Source organism: Ovis canadensis, chromosome 2 (assembly GCF_042477335.2).
Source record: "Ovis canadensis isolate MfBH-ARS-UI-01 breed Bighorn chromosome 2, ARS-UI_OviCan_v2, whole genome shotgun sequence".
Lineage (NCBI taxonomy): Eukaryota > Metazoa > Chordata > Mammalia > Artiodactyla > Bovidae > Ovis > Ovis canadensis.
The window spans coordinates 204,599,525-204,623,661 of NC_091246.1; the positions used below are offsets into that span (position 1 = coordinate 204,599,525).

Below are 24,137 nucleotides of genomic sequence, written 5' to 3' on the forward strand. Positions count from 1 at the left end.
TCATAGCTAAAGAGTCACAATTAAAACAATGTTGAAAAGCAAAAAATGTTTGCATTCCATGATTATAAAATCACAATATTAACAATGTTAAACCTATAAAGCTGATTTACTTTAATACACTAACTTAAATATGGCATCTTGTGATTTAAAATGTGGTAAAACAGATCAATTTGTGTCTTTCTTTTATCAATCATTCTCTCTGATAACAGTTATGCAGCTTTCTGAAGGAGTAAAGGAAAGAATACATTACCTTATTCCTAAGAGAAAATGCTACAGGAGCAAGATTAAGACACAATAAAAAGGAAAGTATTACCTAGAGAACTACTGAGAAAGAAACCACACATAATAGTTTCTCAAAGAACTGGAGCCTTCAGGGGAAAGAACTCTCAAAACCTGCCATAATGACAAATATGAAAAATAAAAGTAACTTTTTTCTCCAAAGAAAGTGAAAGTGAAGTCGCCCAGTCATTTCCAACTCTTTGTGACCACATGGACTGTAGCCTACCAGGCTCCTCCATCCATGGGATTTTCCAGGCAAGAGTACTCGAGTGGGTTGCCATTTCCTCTTTCAGGCAATCTTCCCAACCCAGGGATCCAACCCAGGTCTCCCACATTGCAGGCAGACGCTTTACCATCTGAGCCACCGGGGAAGCTGGATCCTCTGTCTATGGGATTTCTCCCAGGCAAGAACACTGGAGTGGGTTGCCATTTCCTTCTCCCTCCACCTCCCGCCAAAAAGAAGGACATATATCAAATGTTAAACAGTAAAAGGGAAGAACTGAGGAAGATTTATGGTATCTTTCATTCTTTCAATTTTACTGCATTTTTAATTATTACTACTGATCAAAGATTACACATAAACAAGGATATTTCCATTTGAAACTAATCACAGTCAATATAAGGTGTAGGCTTCTACTATCATCCAAGTAAAAAACTATTAAATTTTTCACTGCTCTAACAAAAAGTTTTACTTCACTGAAGTAACTTTTAGTTTAAAAATACATACTTGTTTAGTATCAGCATCAATAAGATCAAAGAATGCTCGAATTGTAGTCAACTGCAACTGTTTACACCTGAAGAATAAAATGTTACAAATGAAACTTTCTTTAAAAATATACTTTTGATACAAACATAAATATACTTTGATAAAAAACATAAAAAATTAATGGAATATAGAAATTTCCTTTAATGCTGTGAACTCTAAAATTATTTAACAAATCATTATTATTAAGCATACATCTTAAATCTGAAACCTATCTAAATAAAGTAAATTTAATCTTCCCAGATATTTCAGAGTAGAAAAGTATCTGGCTGTTCTGTCTTCCCTAAATATCCATGTCTACCCCAGACACAGGCATACTGTCTGTCCCATCTTCACATGTCTGAGTGGTTGTGTTCCCGACACCACTGATTGCACAGCCAGAGGAAGGTGAAAAGAGAATCTTTAAGCCAATGGACACAGAGATAAGATACTAGGGTTTATGTATTTCCTGACCCTTATTTACTCTATTTATTTATATTAAGCATAAATCTAATTCCCATGTGCTGCTCCAGAATAATCAGTGCTGCAGTAATCGAGTCCCTGAGTTTGGTGATTGGACAAGGGTCTTTGATTCTGCCCAACCATGACAAATCCCAAGATTTTGACATTTGACATTAACTTCATTTGAGACTAATGCTACTGGTTTTTCAAGGGATGGTTTTATAGGTTGTCAAGGACATCTTGGTCAAACCAAGACAAGAACAAAGGTTGAAGTTCTAACCCCCTAAATTAATCTTTCTCCCAAACCCTTATTTACTTATAGATAAAGTTCTAAGAAAGATAACAAACCAATCAATTCACTCATGAGAAAAGATGACCGCCACAAACTGCCAAAATAAGCTAAATTAACTTACCATACAATGGAGAGGTGGTCTGTTGAGACCCACGTCTTAGGCACTGCTGAACTCTAAAAGGAAAGAAACAAAATCATAATTAAGAAAAGCACATTTGTTATTCTTCAACAGGCTTGAAATTCTTATACGCTAATATTTAGAAACATGTAACACCAGTTTCACTATTTTATGATGCACAGACATTTAAAAATATCTTATAAAAAGGTGACCCCCAAATATTAAATATTTTCTGCATAAAACAACTATCTTTGTCATTACTACTTAGTCAAGCTTAAATTATTCTTTAATAATTATTCTTCAGGTTACTTACTGAAGTTTAATGTCTAACTCCTCATTACTCTAATAAGAGGTTGAGTTTATGAATTTTTAATAAGTCATAGAGTATGTATAAATTATAATAGATATTTCAGTCACTTTAGTTCTGACTAGACTAACACTTAATAGATTCTAAGATGTTAATTCTAATCAGCATATATCTGAGAGACACCTAGGCCTGGTGAGACTTTATTCAAAATAAATATGCCTAATCACAAAACTACCAAATCAGACTTTTATAAGTGGGGTACAGACTTTCATTAAAAAAAAAAAATCTCTAGATGATTAGCAATATATACTACTGGTTAGAGACAGAAGGGCAAAAGCCTAGTAAAAAATATAACTATTTTCAGAAGGTTTCCTAACAATGATCTGCAACCTCCAAGAACTAGAGAATTTTTTTATACAAGGTAATGACCTCCTCGTGAATGAACACCATCTTACATACAATGGGGGAATATTAAGTAAACCTAATATTATTTTTCATATCATCTCTCTCTGTACTGTCAAAGACACAATGAGATGCTCTCCCTAGAATTGTCAAAATAAAATGAAAACAGGAAACTAACACTGCTATGTGTGAGAAAATTTAAAGGCCTAACATGCCTCTCTAGTTAAAAAAAAAAAAAGGTATTTGTAACTTCTAAGGAGTCATTGAGTCATTGTAATCCTGATACTCTGCAAATAACAATGTATATTTGGGTTCCAGGCTCTACAGTTGAAAGAAAATCTACAGCTTACTAAATGAACTTATAAATGTTAGATATTTTATTTAGGAATTACTGCTGGCAACTTACTTTAAAAACTGAGACAACCAGAGTTCACTGTGGTTCTAAGGTTTCATTAGATTCTCAGTAAAGTAAGAGCTCAGTGTAGACATCATTTACTATTAACTAGGACACAAAGCTAATTTACTTTCAGTCTAATATCTGTGTTAGAGCTAAAAAAAGGAAAGTCAACACAAATAATAAAGGTAGCTGCTCATAATCTTTGTGGTAAAAACTGCTGAATGTCCACCAAAATCTTCCATTTTTACACAGTTAGCTAGAATGCATATTTAAGTCTCTACATTAAGATGTGACTAAGTACTCTGCTGCTGCTGCTGCTGCTGCTGCTGCTGCTGCTGCTGCTGCTGCTGCTGCTAAGTCGCTTCAGTCGTGTCCTAACAGTATGTAAAAGAGAGTGATATGTGCCACTGCCAGGCCTGACTGCTCTCCCTCCACGCTCTTTCTCCTCCCTTCCTGTGGGCTGAAACAGTGATGATTAAAGCAAACTTTTGGGTAAGGCATTCAAGAAGGGGGAGCCTGAGTCCTTTACTGAGCCTCCTTCATAAACCACCCACCACTTAAATGCACACCTAGGGGAGTTAAATGAGTAAAATGCAAAATTCTACTGTTTAAGTGCCATTATCTGCATAAGTGAATATTATAGACATTTGGTCTACCATACTAAAATAACTAAGGTCTCTAACTTGAATGGTTTTTTAGTCCCAATGGGTTCAATGTCTTTTAACTGGTCTTGAGATAATCATTAAAAAATTACTTCTTAATAACTGTTTTTTTTTCTTAGGAGAATGTACATGTAGATATATAAAAGACTAAAGATTATTTGGGAGCTAAAAACTAAATAACAAAATATTTAAAAGCTAAATAAAACTCAGATTATACAATAACCAGCTTTAAGTTCCATAATAAGTAAAATATATTTTCGTTAGAGACACAGATACACAAGTTGCCTTAAACACAATACATTAACATATTGATTAGAAAAGCACGCGTACACACACCACTAAAAAAAACAAAATTTTTAAAAAGCTGCATAAGAGGGTATCAATACAGCATAATGCTCCAGATCAAGTCTAGGAAATAAGTTATATCCAATTTTACCTGACTAAAATATCTATTTTTACTAAGAATTTCATATTTAGAGTTTTGAGAACTAGAATATATCTGCCCAAAATATTTCAGCAGCAAAAAACGAGATTCATACCAACAATGAGGTTAGAGAGGTTTACCAATTAGTAAATTAGTACTAATTAGTTCCAAAGCTATTATGGCTATATCATAGCTCCTCCAGTAGTAAGAAAATGGTGGATAAGGGCAGAACAGCCTAATAATTTTTGTTCTATCTAGTATTTCATTCAGTATTTACTTAATGAATAGCAATCTAAGGAAGAGCAATAGTAGCTAAGCCGAGCAAAGGCATATTTATGAAGAGAACTAGGAAACAAAGAACTATCATCTAAGAAGCAAAAGGAATGCAATGAATTTTCTTTGTAGAAATTAAACTGAGTTATATTTAGAGACAATGTGTATACTGAGTTTAAAAGTTAAGCTCTTAACTAAAGACTTCAAAGTTAAAAAAACATGAATAATGTAAGTCCTAAAAAGGAACCTGAACTTAGTTTACAGAAACTATGTATCCCAGTTAAAGATCAAATACCTGATGTGCTAGCAGGGAAGAATAAGTAGCAAGTTAATTAATCAAGTCTCTATCTATACTTTGATGCTCTATCAAGTATCAGTCCCTCAGTCCTGTCCAACTCTTTGCAACCCCGTGGACTGTAGCTCCCCAGGCTCCTCTGTCTATGGGGTTCTCCAGGCAAGAATACTGGAGTAGGTTGCCATTTCCTTCTCCAGGGGAATCTTCCCGACCCAGGAATTGAACCCTTGCCTCCCATATGGCAGGTAGATTCTTTACTGTCTGTGCCACCAGGGAAGCTACTACCAAGTATCAAAGCTAATTTTTAAAATTTAAAACTAGTAAACCTTCATTCAAGTATAAAATTCAAGAGTATGTGAAATGTTTGATCTTCTACTACTGTTGTATATAGCATACCACTGAGATACACAAAGGGCCCTTGGACATCAGCCCACACTTTCCTATACTTAAAACTCTAATCAATGGATAGGCACTTACTTTGAACAAGAAACAATCTGATTTGCACAAAGTTTCTAATATTCTTTTCACTTTCCATGGATTTAAGTATCCATGCCTCTGCCTTCCCAAAATAATAACATACATTTTTTCACATCTCTCTCCTCTCACTCACACACATGCACACATGTACACACAGGACACTACACCAACTCAGCAATCATTTCCAACCAACCACATATCACTTCTTTCATGCCCCGTTGTGACCATTATGTTACTACTTCAGTAGAATCTTTAAAAAAGATTACCACAACAGATAAGGCACTGGTATGATGGCTTAATTTTGGTAGAAAAGTCAGTCCTGAACGAACTTGGTAATCCCGGAATCCTCCAGCTACGGAAAGTGTGGTTAAATTTATCTGTCTAGCATTTAAAATCCAATAGTTGTTTACAGTCATATAAAAGTCTGGTGGGAAATAAAAAAGACATACATTAAAAGTTAGTAACCATTCCCTGAAATAATAACCTATCTATGATACTAACATTAAACTGAATTTCTGTTTAAGCCACCTGAATTGTCTATAAACAATGCCATCCACATTTCTCTACTTTGACTAAAATCAGTTATCTTTACACATATTCTACTTTCCCCAGCAGTACAAATACTGAGGTAGCAAACATATCAATAAAGAAAAAAGATAACCCAATTTTACTAGCTTTGACAAGTCTATAGCAAACAGGTCTCTACATTCCACAAGGATGCTTTTTGTTCATAAACCACATAATATAGAAACACCCCAAATTCTTTCAAAGATACAAGTTTCCTATGCGAAGGAGCTGCAGATCTTCCTAATCATGGCTGTATCCTTGTTTATAAGGGCTCAGCAGCTTTTTACTGCAGCCACTATAGTACTGGTGACCACACAGAGCGCTATTTAAGTTCTTAAAATACCATCTATCAGGGCAATGACAGTCAAATTATTCTTGGGACTCTCTACTGTAGAAAATCTGATGTTTAAAAGATTCTATTCATTTAGTTTAACAAGCAGTTTCAAAGGGAACTACTTGGGGATAATTTTTCCACTTTATCAATGGAAGATGAGAAAAATTTAGTGTCAAAAAATCTGAGGCCAGGGCAGGGAGTTCTCATTTCCTGTTCTGATTATCAAAACTTAATGCATTTTTTATCTTGGCATTTGATCACTTTTAACATTTTGGAACAGCAAACTTATCTCATTAACTCTCAACCCTATTTACTTAAGACTGCAACCAGGCAGACCCATTCCTAACATGTCCAGGGCCTGGGATAAGAGTTACCAATAGGGGTATACATGCCATATGTCTAAATACCAAAGTCAAAATTTCAGCTAACAAACTTAAATCAAACATATTTTCTCTGCCTACATATATATCATGATATATATATATATATCACTGAAATAACATGAAAGGCCAGGTTCAAATTAAGAATTCCAGGCAAAAGGAGAAGAGGGCAACAGAGCATGAGATGGCTGGATGGTATCACAGACTCAGTGGACAGGAGTTTGAGCAAGCTCTGGGAGATAGTGAAGGACAAGAGAGCCTGGTGTGCTGCAGTTCATAGGGTTGCAAAGAGTTGGACAGGACTGAGCAACTGAGCAACAGCAACAAGGACACCTCGGAGTTGGGCACTGGCTGATGGCAGCGTAGGGAGAACATATCTCTGTACACATCTGCAGCATAGGGAGAGCAGATCACTGAGCTCTCCTCCTTTACTGCCCACACATATTCCATCCTGCATCACAAGGACCTCCTGTGCACATTCAAGGTCTGTCTGTACTTCAAGCAGAGCCACCCCTGGCCACAGTTCAAGCTCAGGATTGCACATACCTGTCCTCAAGACAGATCCAAGAGAGAGGCTAAGGAAGTGAGCTTGAGGCATATGGACAAGAAAAGTCTGAAAGACTGGTTACCTGGATCATGGTCCAAAAGTAAAGGTACAACCTCCAAGTGGGTTTGCCCTGTACACTCCACACCCTGTGTGCATATGGCAACACCAGAGCAGGGCCTTGTAAAGAGCAGAGCCCAGTGCAAGGCTTCCTTTCTCCCTATTTAAGGACAGTATTTCCAACAAGTACAAACAGGGAATCTACTTCTGCACATAATATGGGTCTCCTAAAAACTTAAAAATCTATCTTCCTTTGAACTTTTGCTTTTTCATACTAATTATGGCTTGATGCAATAAAAAATAAATACAAAATAAATGGCAAAGTGAAAGTTGCTCAGTCATGTCCAACTCTTTGTGACCCCATGGAATGTATAGACCATGGAATTCTCCAGGCCAGAATAATGGAGTGGGTAGCCTTTCCCTTCTCCAGGGGATCTTCCGAACCCAGGGATCAAGCCCAGGTCTTACGCATTTTGGGTGGATTCTTTGTGAGCCACAAGGGAAGCCCAAGAAGCTTGCTAATTACTGGAGAGGCACCTTGATCCTAAGAAGCAACTTTCAGCCTAAGGCAGTGGTCCCCAACCTTTTGGGCACCAGGGACAGATTTTGTGGAAGACAATTATTCTATGGACCAGGATGGGGGAAGGGGGGGGCGGTGGTTTCAGAATGAGTCAAGGGCATTACATTTATTTTGCACTTTATTTCTAGTATTATTACATCAGATTCACCTCAGATAATCAGGTATCAGATCCCAGAAGGTCTAAGCCATTTCGAGACAGACCATAAGCATCCTTTAAAAACACTAAAACCTGACTCTCTTAACAGTTCTTTCCTCAGAGAGATTTTTAAAAAGGATTTTGAATAATTCTAATATAACTTGCAGGGCTTATCTACATATACCACATAAAATGCAGTAAGAGAAAGAAATCTTGATTATGATGACAAGTATTATGACTATGTCTTTAATTTTTTCTAAACCTATTATAAAGAATAATTTATAATTATTAGAATCAGGAAGGCATATTTAACTTCAATATAAAATTAAATTTTTTATTCAAAGAGTTTTACAGGCAAAGTTTTAAATACAATAAGAAAAAAATTAATCTTCTCTTTAAGTACTACTGCACCAGATATCTCAGCAAATAAATTACTCCCTGGCAATGTTATGCTTAGATGGGTGTTTTGGAAAGCTACTTTGGTTTGGAGTCCTTAGGGTATGTGTCTCACTAATCTATAAAAAAAATTTTCAGCACAATTAAGATGATACAAATTTTTATAGAATAAAAAGTTGTGCAAATTTACTGATCAGGAAAAATAATTATTTCTTTCTAAAGATTTTCTTCTACACATATAGTATTCCAATAAGCCATGAAGACAATACTTGACTTTAATAAAAAATTAAGAGTTGGCATTTAATTCTTATTCGCCAACATTATCACTATTTAATTAGATGATAGCAATCATAAACTCCTGTTCTTCACTCAAAATTATCTGCAAAATTACAGTATTACCCATAGTTTTATTTCCTCTGTTATCATAATATAACTCAATTCAGAGGCAGCATATGCAAAGGGTAAAATCACAGACCCAGAAACAAGCTTGCCAGTGTCAAATACTGGCTCCACTATTTTCTTGCTATGTGATTTTGGGCAAGAATTTATCCTGGCCTCTTTTTTTCTATCTGTGAACATGGCTATAATAATGGTATCCACCTCAAAGGACTGCCCTAAAGATCAAATGACCTAACAGTCATGTAAAGCTCTTGCCACAATATCCAAAATATAAGAGCTCTATAAATGTTAGCAATCCTAACTCATCCCATCACATAAAGTGCTAGCAGACCTATTTGTTTTTAAAAAAGGCACTTCTACTATTTTACCTAAATACAAGTTTATTTTGAATAGAGTAGCCATAAGAGTTAACAAAACAGAGAAATATAAATACACTGGGAGTCAACATTCAGAACAACTAAGCTGAAGCTCAAATGCCTAGAGGCTGTAGGATGCATGTTAAGATGCAACAGGCAGAGAAGACTAACAGCAGTTTCAGTTATGAGTCTTAAGCTGAAAGTCACAAAAAGAGATGCTCAGAATTCGAAGTACTGATTTAAACCTAAGCTGCTTCACACACGGATAAACCTGTAACACACTCTAAAGGGAGTAGCTGCAAGGATTTGTTTAATCCTAACCAATGATTAGTTAGTGTTTATGTAACAGTACTCACCTGTAATGAAACGATCTAATGGCATCACAGGAGCAACATGAGGTGTGGCTTGTGTAACGAGAAGATTGATCAGATCTTGTTTAAAATTTTTCAGTGTAAGCAATGCTCTTGCAACAAGGCCACCCATAGAATGACCAATTATTGCCACACTTTTTGGAGCGAATTCTTGACCCTAGTAAAAAAAAAAATCATCAAGGCATGATTAAAGATTAGAATCACAGTAAACATAATAAATACTTCTCTGTACATATAAGCAATTTTATTGAAAAAAGAAGAATAAACTATTTCTACAATCTCCCTTAATAAGACAGAAATACATTTTCATACACTTGTAATTAGTATATTCATACTGTTTTGTGTTCTGCAAGCATTTTTAAAAGTTAGGCTTTGGTTTTTTAAACCAAAATCACAACCCTTGGTCTAGCAAATCGTGTTTTCCCATTTGTTATACTGTATGTAAGAGGTGTGATTACATTAGGTGTATATCAGAATATTAGATTTTATAGGGTATATAAAGTCAGATCACTTATTTGAAAGTGGAGGTATCACAAAAAAGCCACAACTATTCCAGGTACCATAGCAATGTACTATTGAGTCATATTGATATACCTTATCTCATCAAATTATTTCTCTATTGTGGGCCTGGGCTTAAAAAGTAGTCAGCAATCCACAACATTTATTCACTGATGATTACATATTTTAATTTTTAAAGTATTTCTTTTTAAAAAATCTCTTCTATCTCCATATAGTATCAACTGTTTTTGAAGAGTTTTGCTCTCAAGGGGCATATAAAGAAAGATGTGGTTGTTAAAGTAGAAGTAAAAATAAAGTTTTTACTTTTTAAGAGAGAATAACAGTATATTTATATACTAGTGAGAATGATCTAGTAGTTGTTTTTGCTTAGTTCTCAATTGTGTCTGACTTTTTGTGACCCTTTGGACTGCAGCCCACCAGGCTCCTCTGTCCACTACCAAACTTCTGTTCATCACTTTCTGCACTGATCCTTCATCCATGCCTTCTCTCCTGTTACTATAATCTGGGCCTCATGCAGAACCAGAATGAAAAGAATTGACCTGAGACTGCTATCCTTATAACTGACTGTATTCAAGGTTGGCTCTGGTTTGCTGTCTGGGACCACGGACTTTGGAAGGGTTCCCATCATTTCGAAAATGATAAAAATGGCTCATTATACCAAAACTGCTTTGTAAACATGGTTTATGTTGAATACCTTCAGCCTTATTTTTGTTGGGATTTTAGCACATGGGAGGCATAGGCACAAGGTGTCCAGGTGACTGGCCCTCAAGAAAAAACCTTGGCTACTGAGTCTCTAATGAATGTCTCTCATAGATGACACTTCATGCATGTCACAATCGTTGCTGTAGGAATTAAATGCATCCAGAGTGACTTTCCTGTAAGGGGATATTGGGAAGCTTTCACCAGGTTTCTCTGGACTTCACCCCATGCACCTTTTCTCTTTGCCAATTTTGCTTTGCATCCTTTCACTGTAATAAATCATAACCATGAGAACAACTATATGCTGAGTCTTGTAAGGCCTCCTGGAGAATCATCAGCCTGAGGATGGTTCTGGTGATCTTCCGAAACATACTTGATCTTAGCAAAAGCCAAACCCTACACATGCGCTCTGAAACCTATCCCCTTTGGCCTTCTCAAGGACATCACTCTGGCAATTCTTCTCACTTTCTTCTTGCATTATTGTTTCTGTCTACTAGATCATTCTCACTAGTATATAAATATGGTCTTCCCCACTGGCTAGAGGGTAAAGAATCTGAAATGCAGGAGACGCAGGAGATGTGGATTCAATCCCTGATCAGGAAGATCCCCTGGTAGAGGAAATGGCAACCTACTCCAGTATTCTCCTCTGAAAAATCCCATGGACAAAGGAGCCTGGTGGGCTACAGTCCAAAGGGTCACAAAAAGTCAGACACAATTGAGAACTAAGCAAAAACAACTACTAGATCATTCTCATTCGTATATAAATATACTGTTATTCTCTCTTAAAAAGTAAAAACTTTATTTTTTACTTCTATTTTAGCAACCATGTCTTTCTTTATACACCCCTTGAGAGCAAAACTCTTCAAAAACAGTTGTCTGCACAGTACTTGCTGTCTCCAATTTCTCAAACACTGTTAAACCCATTCTGATCAGGTTTTCCCCTGCAAAACTCCTTTAAAACTGCACTTATCTGGTCACCAAGGAATCTAAAGATCAATTCTCAATCCTCACCTTACTTGACCTATCAATGGCAATACACAGTTGATCACTTCTTCCTCTATGAAAATGCTTTGCTTGGTCCTTGATGAGATACTCTTACAGTTCTCCTCTTAACTCACTGACTCCTCCTTTTTAGTCTCTTGCTGGTTCCTTCCCATCTCCCCTCACCCCTTAATACTGGTGTGACTCAGACCCACTCCTTAGATATCTTCTTTCACATCTTGAACCCATTAGTGATCTGATTCAGTCTCATGGCTCTAACTACATCACAGTTCTGTTCAGCTCAGTCATGTCCAACTCTTTGCAGCTCCATGGACTGCAGCACGCCAGGCCTCCCTGTCCATCGACAACACCCAGAGTTTACTCAAACTCATGTCCATTGAGTCAGTGATGCCATCCAGCCATTTCATCCTCTGCCGTCCCCTTCTCCTCCTGCCCTCAATCTTTCTCAGCATCAGGGTTTTTTCCAATGAGTCAGTTCTTCGTATTAGGTGGCCAAAGTATTGGAGTTTCAGCTTCAACATCAGTCCTTTGAATGAATATTCAGGACTGATTTCCTTTAAAATGGACTGATGGGATCCCCTTGCAGTCCAAGGGACTCTCAAGAGTCTTCTCCAACACCACAGTTCAAAAGCATCAATTCTTCGGTGCTCAGCCTTCTTCACAGTCCAAATCTCACATCCATACATGACTACTGGAAAAACCATAGCCTTGACTAGACAGACCTTTGTTGGCAAAGTAATGTCTCTGCTTTTGAATATGCTATCTAGGTTGGTCATAACTTTTCTTCCAAGGACTAAGTATCTTTTAATTTTATGGCTGCAATCACCATCTGCAGTGATTCTGGAGCACCAAAAATAAAGTCTGACACTGTTTCCACTCTTTCCCCATCAATTTCCGATGAAGCAATGGGACCAGATGCCATGATCTTCGTTTTCTGAATGTTGAGCTTTAAGCCAACTTTTTCACTCTCCTCTTTCACTTTCATCAAGAGGCTCTTTAGTTCTTCTTCACTTTCTGCCATAAGGGTGGTGTCATCTGCATATCTGAGGTTATTGATATTTCTCCTGGCAATCTTGATTCCAGCTTGTGCTTCTTCCAGCACAGCGTTTCAGAACCAGTCTGTTGTTCCATGTCCAGTTCTAAGAGTTGCTTCTTAACCTGCATACAGATTTCTCAAGAGGCAGGTCAGGTGGTCTGATTCCTATCTCTTGAAGAATTTTCCACAGTTTGTTGTGATCCACACGGTCAAAGGCTTTGGCATAGTCTAATAAAGCAGAAATAGATGTTTTTCTGGAACTCTCTTGCTTTTTCCATGATCCAGCAGGTGTTGACAATTTGATCTCTGGTTCCTCTGCCTTTTCTAAAACAAGCTTGAACATCTGGAAGTTCATGGTTCAAGTATTGCTAAAGACTGGCTTGGAGAATTTTGAGCATTACTTTACTAGCGTGTGAGACGAGTGCAATTGTGTGGTAGTTTGAGCATTCTTTGGCATTGTCTTTCTTTGGGATTGGAATGAAAAGTGACCTTTTCCAGTCCTGTGGCCACCGCTGAGTTTTCCAGAGTTGCTGGCATATTGAGTGCAGCACTTTCACAGCATCATCTTTCAGGATTTGAAGTAGCTCAACTGGAATTCCATCACCTCCACTAGCTTTGTTCGTAGTGATGATTTCTAAGGCCCACTTGACTTGATATTCCAGGATGTCTGGCTCTAGGTGAGTGACTACACCATCGTGATTATCTGGGTCATGAAGCTCCTTTTTTGTACAGTTCTTCCGTGTATTCTTGACACCTTTCCATAATATCTTCTGCTTCTGTTAGGTCCATACCATTTCTGTCCTTTATCGAGCCCATCTTTGCATGAAATGTTCCCTTGGTATCTCTAATTTTCTTGAAGAGATCTCTAGTCTTTCCCAATCTGTTCTTTTCCTCTATTTCTTTGCATTGATCACTGAAGAAGGTTTTCTTATCTCTTCTTGCTATTCTCTGGAACTCTGCATTCAGATGCTTATATCTTTCCTTTTCTCCTTGGCTTTTCGCCTCTTTTCTTTTCACGGCTATTTGTAAGGCCTCCCCAGACAGCCATTTTGCTTTTTAAAATTTCTTTTCCATGGGGATGGTCTTGATCCCTGTCTCCTATACAATGTCAGGAACCTCTGTCCATAGTTCATCAGGCACTCTGTCTCAGATCTAGTCCCTTAAATCTATTTCTCACTTCCACTGTATAATCATAAGGGATTTGATTTAGGTCATACCTGAATGGTCTAGTGGTTTTCCCTACTTTCTTCAATTTAAGTCTGAATTTGGCAATAAGGAGTTCATGATCTGAGCCACAGTCAGCTCCAAGCTTGTTTTTGCTGACTGTATAGAGCTTCTCCATCTTTGGCTGCAAAGAATAGAATCAATCTGATTTCAGTGTTGACCATCTGGTGATGTCCATGTGTAGAGTTTTCTCTTGTGTTATTGGAAGAGGGTGTTTGCTATGACCAGTGCGTTCTCTTGGCAAAACTCTATTAGCCTTTGCCCTGCTTCATTCTGTATTCCAAGGCCAAATTTGCCTGTTACTCCAGGTGTTTCCTGACTTCCTACTTTTGCATTCCAGTCCCCTATAATGAAAAGGACATCTTTTTTGGGTGTTAGTTCTAAAAGGTCTTGTAGGTCTTCAAAGAACCATTCAACTTCAGCTTCTTCAGTGTTACTGGTTGGGGCATAGACTTGGATTACTGTGATATTGAATGGTTTGCCTTAGAAACGAACAGAGATCATTCTGTCATTTTTGAGATTGCATCCAAATACTGCATCTCAGGCTCTTCTGTTGACCATGATGGCTACTCCATTTCTTTTAAGGGATTCCTGCCCACAGTAGTAGATACAATGGTCACCTGAGTTAAATTCACCCATTCCAGTCCATTTTAGTTCGCTGACTCCTAGAATGTCGATGTTCACTCTTGCCATCTCCTGTATGACCACTTCCAATTTGCCTTGATTCATGGACCTGACATTCCAGGTTCCTATGCAATATTGCTCTTTACAGCATCAGACCTTACTTATATCACCAGTCACATCCACAAATGGGTATTGTTTTTGCTTTGGCTCCATCCCTTCATTCTTTCTGGAGTTATTTCTCCACTGATCTCCAGGAGCAGATTGGGCACCTACCGACCTGGGGAGTTCCTCTTTCAGTATCCTATCATTTTGCCTTTTCATACTGTTCATGGGGTTCTCAAGGCAAGAATACTGAAGTGGTTTGCCATTCCCTTCTCCAGTGGACCACATTCTGTCAGACCTCTCCACCATGACCTGCCCATCTTGGGTGGCCCCACATGGCATGGCTTAGTGTCACTGAGTTAGACAAGGCTGTGGTCTGTTTGATTAGATTTACTAGTTTTCTGTGAGGATGGTTTCAGTGCCTCTGCCCTCTGATGCCCTCTTGCAACACCTACCGTCTTACTTGGGTTTCTCTTACCTTGGACGTGGGGTATCTCTTCACACCTGCTCCAGCAAAGTGCAGCCACAGCTCCTTACCTTGGATGAGGGGTATCTCCTCACTGGCTGCCCCTCCTGTCCTTACGTGTGGAGTAGCTCCTCTCAGCCCTCCTGCTCCCGCGACTACAACTTCATGCTAGCTACACTTGGGATGTCTACAATGTACCTTAAATACAATCTGACTAGAACCGAACTCTTAATATCCTTTAGATCTGTTCCTCCTACATTTCTCCCCATCCTGGTTAATGATAATTAAATTCTTTTAGTTTTTCTAGTTTGAAATGAAGTAAAGTGTTAGTCTCTCAGTCATGTCTGACTCTTTGCGACCCCATGGACTATAGCCCACCCAGCTCCTCTGTCCACAGAGTTCTCCAGGCAAGAATACTGGAATGGCTTGCCATGCCCTTCTCCAGGGGATATTCCCAACCCCTGGGTTGAATGTGGGTCTCCTGCATTGCATGCAGATTCTTTACCATCTGAGCCACCAAGGAAGCCCTTTTTCTAGTTTGGGTCATCCTTAACTCTTCTTTTTCTCTCACATTACACCTCCATACCTGAACTGCCAGCAACACCTGTTGCCTTTGAGATTTATACCAGTATGACCATTTCCTATCATTTCCACTGCTATCAACTTGATCCAAACCAAAATTATCTTGCCAAAATTACTTCAATAGCTTCCTAACTGGTGTCTCTGCTTCTACCTTTACATCCCTTCAGTTTATCCTCAAAAGCACACTGACACCAGAATGATACTGTTATAACCTAAAAGAGGGCTTCCCAGGTGACTCAATAGTAAGGAATTTGTCTACCAACAAAGGAGACACAGGTTAGATCCCTAGACCAGCAAGATTCCACATGTTGCAAAGCAACTAAGCCCGTGGGTCACAACTATTGAGCCTGCACTACTGAAGCCGGAATGCCTAGAGCCCATGCTCTGCAACAAGGGAAGCCACTGCAATGAGAAGTCTGTGTACTGCGATGGAGAGTAGTCCCTGCTCTCAACTTCTAGAGAAAACTCCTGAGCAGCAACAAAGGCCCAGCAGAGCCAAAAATAAATAAAAATTAAAAAGAAAAAACCTAAAACAGATCATGTTATTCCTTTGTTCAAAAACCTCTTTAGTAGCTTTCTGTATCATTTAATAAAAGGCAAAATTCTTAAAACTGCCTGCAAGAATCTATAAACTGCCTTCCTCCCAAACTTTCCTTCTACTAACTTACTGTTCCAGCCATACCAGACTCGTTTTTCCTGAAATACAGGACCCATGTGTTTGCCTCATATATTTGTTTCCTCTTCCTACAGTACTTTCCCTAGGTATCTAAATAGGTTAAGTAAGTAAGTGAAGTCGCTCAGTCATGTCCAACTCTTTGAGATCCCATGGACTGGCTGTAGCCCACCAGGCTTCTCTGTCCATGGGATCTCCAGGCAAGAATACTGGAGTGGGTTGCCATTTCCTTCTCCAGGGGATCTTCCCAACCCAGGGATTGAACCTGGGTCTCCTGCATTGCACGCAGATGCTTTAACCTCTGAGCCACCAGGGAAGCCACTCCCTCATGTCCTTAGTTTGTATCAAATTGTCTGTGTCTCAACAGAGGTCTTCACTGGGTGCCCTTATTTATAATTGTAGTCTACCTTCAACTACCTATCTCCCCTTTCTGTTTTTAATTCCTGGTATTTATCACAAGATAGTATGTATTTTTCTTATTTATGATGTTTTCTGCCTGCCTCTCCCTATTTGAACATAGTTCCATGAGGGCTTAGATTTCTGTTTTATTCATTCCTATATCTGCACGCAGACTCACATGATGAACGAATGTGGTTTCTTCCATCTAAAATGTCCTCTCACTTTCCCATACCCAAGAATATCCATTCAACAAGACTGAGTTGTCTCTTAATCCCTATTGTACTTGCTTGTAACAGAAATAATACTTTCTAAAAGCCTCAATTTTAAAAAAAGTACATTAGTTCTATTAAAAGTGTAACATGTATTTGTTAGAGAAAACAAGACAAAAAAAAAAAAGGAAAACAAAGCACCTAATACTTTGCCAACTAAGGTCCATCTAGTCAAGGCTATGGTTTTTCCTGTAGTCATGTATGGATGTGAGAGTTGGACTGTGAAGAAAGCTGAGCACCGAAGAACTGATGCTTTTGAACTGTGGTGTTGGAGAAGACTCTTGAGAGTCCCTTGGACTGCAAGGAGATCCAACTAGTCCATTCTGAAGGAGATCAGCCCTGGGATTTCTTTGGAAGGAATGATGCTAAAGCTGAAACTCCAGTACTTTGGCTACCTCATGCGAAGAGTTGACTCATTGGAAAAGACTTCGATGCTGGGAGGGATTGGGGGCAGGAGGAGAAGGGAACGACCAAGGATGAGATGGCTGGATGGCATCACGGACTCGATGGACGCGAGTCTGAGTGAACTCTGGGAGTTGGTGATGGACAGGGAGGCCTGGCGTGCTGCAATTCATGGGGTCGCAAAGAGTCGGACACAACTGAGCAACTGAACTGAACTGAATTGAATACATAACATTAGAGACACAATTGCTTTTTGGGAAAGACATTTATGGGATTAAATCTCATTTTGAAATCACATCTAATTTATCTTACTTAATAACTATCAGATATGTAAAAGGTTCTGTTTGATCTTACGGCTTGTTTCATCCTACAATAAGTGTAGATTTAAGCTAAAAAATATTTGAAGTAATTTTAAAATGCTGACTTAGGCAACGAATCAAGGCACCTAAGTTTCATTTTCAAGATACACAGGATTACCAATGACTGGATGACTGTAGCTTTACAGTTAAGTCTTGAATCAGGCAATGCAGAACCTCCAACTTTGTTCTTTTCCAAGGGGTCTTTTTTTATTTGTTGCTTTGATTCTTTCCACATAAGCATATCAATTAAAAAAAAAGAATGACTGGTATTTGATTTGTAGAGCATTAAATCTACTGGTCTATTTGGGGAAAATTTACATCTTAATCTTGAGATTCTAAACCATAAAGTTGGTCTGTTCATTTATTTTGGATTTCTTTAATTTCTACCAGCAGGGTTTGCAGTTTTCAGTGACTAGATCTTGCACATCATTCAATAAATTTATCCATAAGATTTTTTATACTACTGTAAATGCATTTCAAAACTTCACCTTCCATTTGATCACTGATTTCTACATATTGACCATTTACCTGTGATTCTGCTAAATTCACTTATGAATCCTAAAACTATACTTCTACTTTAATCTTCAAATTCTGATGACATGTTTTCATTTTAATTCAATTCAAAACATTTTCAAATTTCACCTGTGATTTTCTTTTTAACCTCTGGGTTATCTAGAAGTCATTTCCAAACATTTGATGATTTTCCAGATATCTTTTTGTTGAGATTTCTAATTTAATTCTGTTATGTTCAGAAAATAAACCCTGTATGACTTCAATCCTGACACTGAGACTTGTTTTATGGCTTAACATATGGCATATCTTGGTAAATGTTCCATGTGCACTGAAAGAGATCACAGCTTGTTCAGTTGTTGGGTGTTGGCCTATAAATATCAGTAAGCCCAGCTTGTTTCTACAGTTGTTGGGCACGTTCTATAAATGTCAACAGGTCAAGCTGATTAACAGTGTTAAAATCTTGTACACTTTACTGGTTTCCTATTTATTTCATCAATTATTCAGAGAGGATTGCTCAAATTATCAACCTTAATTGTGAATTTACCTATTTTTCCTCTGGTTTGTTAATTCTGCTTCATCAACTTGGAAGCTCTGTTACTAGGTGCATACTCCCTTGAGATTCTTTGGCCTTCTTGATGAGCTGACTCTTATCACCAAGAAATGTCCCTCTTTTTCAGTGTAATGTCCTTTGTCCTAGAATCTATTTAATTGATACTAAGATTGCCATGGTAACTTTCATACTATCTGTATTTGTATGTGTATTTTTTCCATTTCTTTACATTTCTTAATAAGGATTTTTACATCTAAAATGGCTTTTGCTTTCCAGTACTCAGATTAGCATATAGCTTGTTGGGTCTTGTTTTTTAATCCAGTCTGACAAGATCTTTCTTTTAATTGGAGTGTTTAATCCATCTACAATTAATATAATTATTGATAGCTGCACTGAACTCTATCATCTTGCCATTTGTTTTCTGTTTGTCCCATCTGTCTTTCGGTTCTTTCCTTTCAGACTGAATACATTTTATCGTACTTCACTGATACCGCATTTTTTACAAATCAAAGGTCTATGGCAACTTTGCACTGAGCAAGTCTACTGGTGCCATTTTCCAATAATATTTATTCACTGTGTCACATTTTTTGTAATTATCGAAATGTTTCAAACTTTTCCATTTTACTTGTTATGGTCAGCTGTGTGATCACTGACCTTTGATATTACTACTATGAAGGTTCAAATGATGGTCAACATTTCTTAGCAATATTTTAAAATTAAGGTATACACATTTTTAAAAACATGACACTATCGCACACTTAATAGACCATGGTATACTGCAAACATAACTTTATATGAACTAGACCCCCCAAAATTCATGAGACTTGCTTAATTGCAGTATCTGCTTTATTGCAGCAGTCTGGAACCCAACCTGCAGTATTTCTGAAGTAGATCTGTATTTCTCCTCCATTTGCTCTTTAGCTGCATCTCCTTCTTTGTTGTTGTTACTCTAGAAATTACAAGGTACAACCTTATCAGTCTATCATGAATTAATATTATACTTCTCACTACAGTGGAATAATTCTATTTATTCCTCTTCCTATCTTTTTACCATTAGTATATATTTTCCTTCTAAATAAATTATAAACCTCAATGAATTCATTACTGGAAATAAATTTTTTAACCTTTTAATTCTGAACGAATTAGACACTGGCTCTCTAATCCTAACCCTTCCTCCTTGGTATGGTATTGCCTTGTATTGCCCTGTGCATACGTATTGTAGCACTCAAAGACTGAAAGAATCAAATTTCTAGAGCTCCTATCTATGCCTAGTTCTTAGTTCTCTTCTTCTCCTACTCTGACCACAAATCTAGCCATTTCTGTAGTCCCAAATGCCAGCCTCTGCCTTCTTCAGCTTAGTGATGTCAATTTGCTGTTTCATCTCTAAAACTTAACCCCATGGTCTAGAAAATGCTTCCAGGCAGAAAGCTGGGCCCTCATAGAGCTCACATCACATGTTTTCCCTCTTTCAGTGATCATAGTCCTTTACTATTTGGTTGTCCAACATCTGAAAACATGTGCCTCAGATATTTTCACTAGTTTTATAATTGTTTATATATGGAGGTGGTCTACTCTAGTACCAGTTATTTAGACAATTAGCAGAATTAACAAACTAGAGGAAAAAATAGGTAAATTCACAATTAGAGCTGATAATTTCAACAAATCCATACTAATGGATTTAGGAAATGCACTATACTCCTAATTTGTATATAAAGGAAAAAAAAATCTGTTTTCCCAAAATTCACAAGAAAGAGTTCTTGTAAACTGAATTTGAACTTTAAAACCCACGACTGAATTCAAAGCAATAGAATTTCACACAAGAAAACCTTTGTGCCACCTTTGCTTCAACTTCTGTGTGTGTGTGTGCGTGTACACACAACTCTTTGGACCTTATGGACGTAGCCTGCCAGGCTCCTCTGTCCATGGAATTTTCCAGGCAAGAATACTGGTGTAGCAGCCACTTCCTACTCCAGCAGATCTTCCCGACCCAGGGATCAAACCTGTATCTCCTGCAGTGGCAGGCAGTTTCTTTACCACTGAGCCATCTGGGAAGCTCGTGTAAACAAATAATTTAAAATACGCTGAGTCTCTTCAACAAACAAAAAAAGATACCAGTAGGCTGATCACTATTGATTTGCATGATTATCTCCTACCTTATAGAGCTTGAGAATTGTTTTAATGCATTCATGCACAAACTTGGTCTGCTTCTGAAGACTTCCACCATACAGTGCCACCAGTTCTTCATTGAAATTCACGCTAAAGAAGTCAAAGTGGTATTTGAAGTCAATGTCTTCGGCTTTTCTAAGTGCAATAGAACCAATAGAACGAACTGCAGAGGAAAAGGATTAAGTGTATATGAAACAAAAATTTTTAAAGTTTCTTCTATTCTAAAGCTTCAAAATCTCTTAACAAATAACTATCTCACACTCTGAATAAAACCTATTTCAGGGTGACATCCTTAATAATATCAATTTAGAAGAACAAACCCACCTAGCAATTGTGTGTCTTGTTCTATAAATTTTTAAAAATTAAATATAAAGTGAATGGTTCATTCATTCTCTACCTGTTTCCCCTTCAGCAGGGGCAACAACAGCTAAAAGGGAAGAAAGGAATCCTTGCACAATAAGAAGTATGAACTTTGTCAAACTTGAGGATTTTAAGACAGAAAATCCTACAAGAAATGTCTGCTCATTATAGCTTATCACAGTGGTTTTAAATACTCATGGAAGATTTGTCTTTTTTTTCTTACACATGACATCACTGTAAGTAAATCTTGTCATGCTCTACCTTCTAAATATTTCCCCAATCAAGCTTTCTTCACCACTTCCACCACTACCTTCCTAATCCAAGCATCATCATCTTTTGCCTGAACTACTCTAATAGTTTCCTAAACAGGCTCTCTGCTTCTACTGTTGAACACTGTGATAAAGCATATATATGTATATAAGTAATATACATATATTGTGATAAATATGTGACATATACTATACATATATAGTGATAAAGTATATATATATAAAAACAATTTTTTAAGTTGCTGGTCTCTTAATTTCAAATGAATTCCCATTTCCCACAATTATACTCTCTAGGTTTTGGGTTTAGCAAACAAAACATTTGTTTGCCACTCCATTTTTTAAACATATTCACAAACTATGTAACTCATTGTGCAAAGCATACAATTTAATGATATTTTGTATAGTCACAGAGGTATACAATCGTTTTCTGCAATCTAACTTCAGACATTTTTTAATCACTCCCAAAAGAAAACCCTTTACTCATTAGCAGTTACTCATTATTCTCTTCCTCCTAATTCCTAGAAAGCACTAATATATGTGTGTGTGTGTGTGTGTATATAAAACTGAATCACTTTGCTGTATACCTGTAACTAACACTGTAAATCAACTATTCTTCAATTTTTTAAAAGATCTAAGATAAAAAAATCAGTAAAAGTTACTTTCACTAGATTAAAAAAAAACATGTTAAGCGGAAGAAGCCAGTCACAGAATAATACACACTGAGTGATTACAGTGAAAAGTTTAAAACAGCCCAAAATTGGGACTTCCTTGGCGGTCCAGTAGTTAAAACTTGGTGCATCCACTGCAGGGGACACAGGTTCAGTCTCTGGTTGGGAAACTAAGATTCTGCATGCTGAGTGGCAAGGCCAAAAGTAATAATAATAATAATAAAATTAAAAATATCAGTTCCTCTTTAAAAAAATTTTTTCTTAATAGCCCCAAATAAGTAGAATGAATTAGAGATGCACACTAAGATGCTAAAACTATTAAGAAAGTAAAGAAAATGACTACCTTAAACTTAGGATTGTGGCTTCATTTAGAAGGAAGGGAGGGAGTTTTAATCAGGAAAAGGCACATAGGGGCTTCCAGGGTGCTGACGACCTTCTACTTCTTGACTTGAGTATGGCCCCTGGGTACTCACTTTATAATCATTTTTAACCAGATAGCGACAGTCTACATATTTTTCTGTTCATGTGTTATAGTTCAAATACAATGATTAAATTTTAAAAATCAGAGTTTATAATTTCCTACCCAAACTCTCCAATAGTAATCCATCACATTTAAATCAAAATTCTAAGTCTCTTCCACAGCTTTTATGATACAGCCTGCGGCTACTTTTCCATCCTCATCACTTTTCACCTTCTCTAGTCTCAGCAGCCTTGAATGCACCAAACATGTTCCTGCTTCCACGTCTTTCTTGCAACAGTACCATAGCTTAGTCTCTTCCCATACTCAAGCCTCTGCTCAAAATGTCATCTCCTCACAGTGGCCACTTCATCTAGTCACCTCTTGACCCTGTTTATCCTTTATCCCTTACTCGTTTATTTTTCTAACTTTTAACATTACTGGCACACTAATATCTAGAATATCTAGAATACTGCCTAATATCTAAAACACTGCCTGGCTCATGGTAGGTACCCCATAAATATTTGCTAGCTAAATAGATAAACATGTAAGTAATTATACTTTGTTGCTGTTCAGTCGCTAAGTTGTGTCCAACTCTTTGCAACCTCATGAACTACAGCACACCAGGCTTCCCTGTCCTTCACTATCTCCCAGTTATACTAAATGTTGAAATAATTCTATTCTCATTATATGAAAGAACACATCATTTTTTTTTAAATAACAATAAAAAATGGATTTTAGCTGAAAATGCTTCTACATTGCTTGACTATTACACTAGGAATAACTGCTCTATTTCAATTTGGAATATGTACACAAATTTTCCCCAACCCCACCTTTCTGTGTTTGCCTCTGTATTTCTAGACCTAATTTAAATAGCTCCAAAAGAAAGAAATCAATCTCCTCTCTTGCTCAGCATAACTTAAACCACCGATTTACTTCTCTAGTCAATGCTTTAGGTTCTCTTTTGTGTACCCTCAATTTCTAACATAAACCTCTTACCTCTGCTGATTCCCAAATCCCCATATCACCAATTTATCATCATCTTATCTTCTCCTACTTATTCTCTGCAAAGTGGCTTTCAACTATTTTTTTTATATACTTGTCACATACTTCTCTCAGATAAAATGTTATATATTTGCGACTCCCAGTATGCGTGGTGAAGTAGTTAATGCAGAGTATGTATCTAAATTAATTCTTAAACTGAATTTCACAGCTTTCAAAATTTATTTTTGAGATTTACCTTGCTTATAACTTCCAGCATTACCAGGAAGAAAGAGAACAGGAATACCCGTTAAAGGGAGAACTTTGTGTTCTTCAGCATAGGACCCTTCTCCATAAAGATATAATTCATAAGCAGGATAGCGTTTTGCCAGTTTCTTTGGAAGTTCAATTTTCTATAGGAAAAAGAAAGCAATTTCACTTTAATCTGTTTTAGTAATACAATTCAGTCTCACTATACCCAATTCTGAATTATACAAATCTGAAACAGAACAATATAAAAACGTTACTGATGATAAAAACTACATTTAATGAACAACAAAGTTC

The 24,137-nt window shown here is 37.2% G+C and overlaps 1 protein-coding gene across 1 annotated transcript in view; it reads right to left on the reverse strand.

The window, feature by feature from the left end:
• PGAP1 (post-GPI attachment to proteins inositol deacylase 1) overlaps nucleotides 1-24,137 on the reverse strand; it is a 71,177-nt gene that overhangs the window by 41,245 nt on the left and 5,795 nt on the right. Inside the window, exons 2-7 of the mRNA XM_069577910.1 lie at nucleotides 23,833-23,986; nucleotides 20,826-21,001; nucleotides 9,239-9,410; nucleotides 5,397-5,554; nucleotides 1,897-1,949; nucleotides 1,007-1,073 (exon numbers count right to left, since the gene is read on the reverse strand). Of these exons, the coding sequence (XP_069434011.1) occupies nucleotides 1,007-1,073; nucleotides 1,897-1,949; nucleotides 5,397-5,554; nucleotides 9,239-9,410; nucleotides 20,826-21,001; nucleotides 23,833-23,986 (780 nt within the window). The remainder of the gene's footprint in view (nucleotides 1-1,006; nucleotides 1,074-1,896; nucleotides 1,950-5,396; nucleotides 5,555-9,238; nucleotides 9,411-20,825; nucleotides 21,002-23,832; nucleotides 23,987-24,137) is intronic.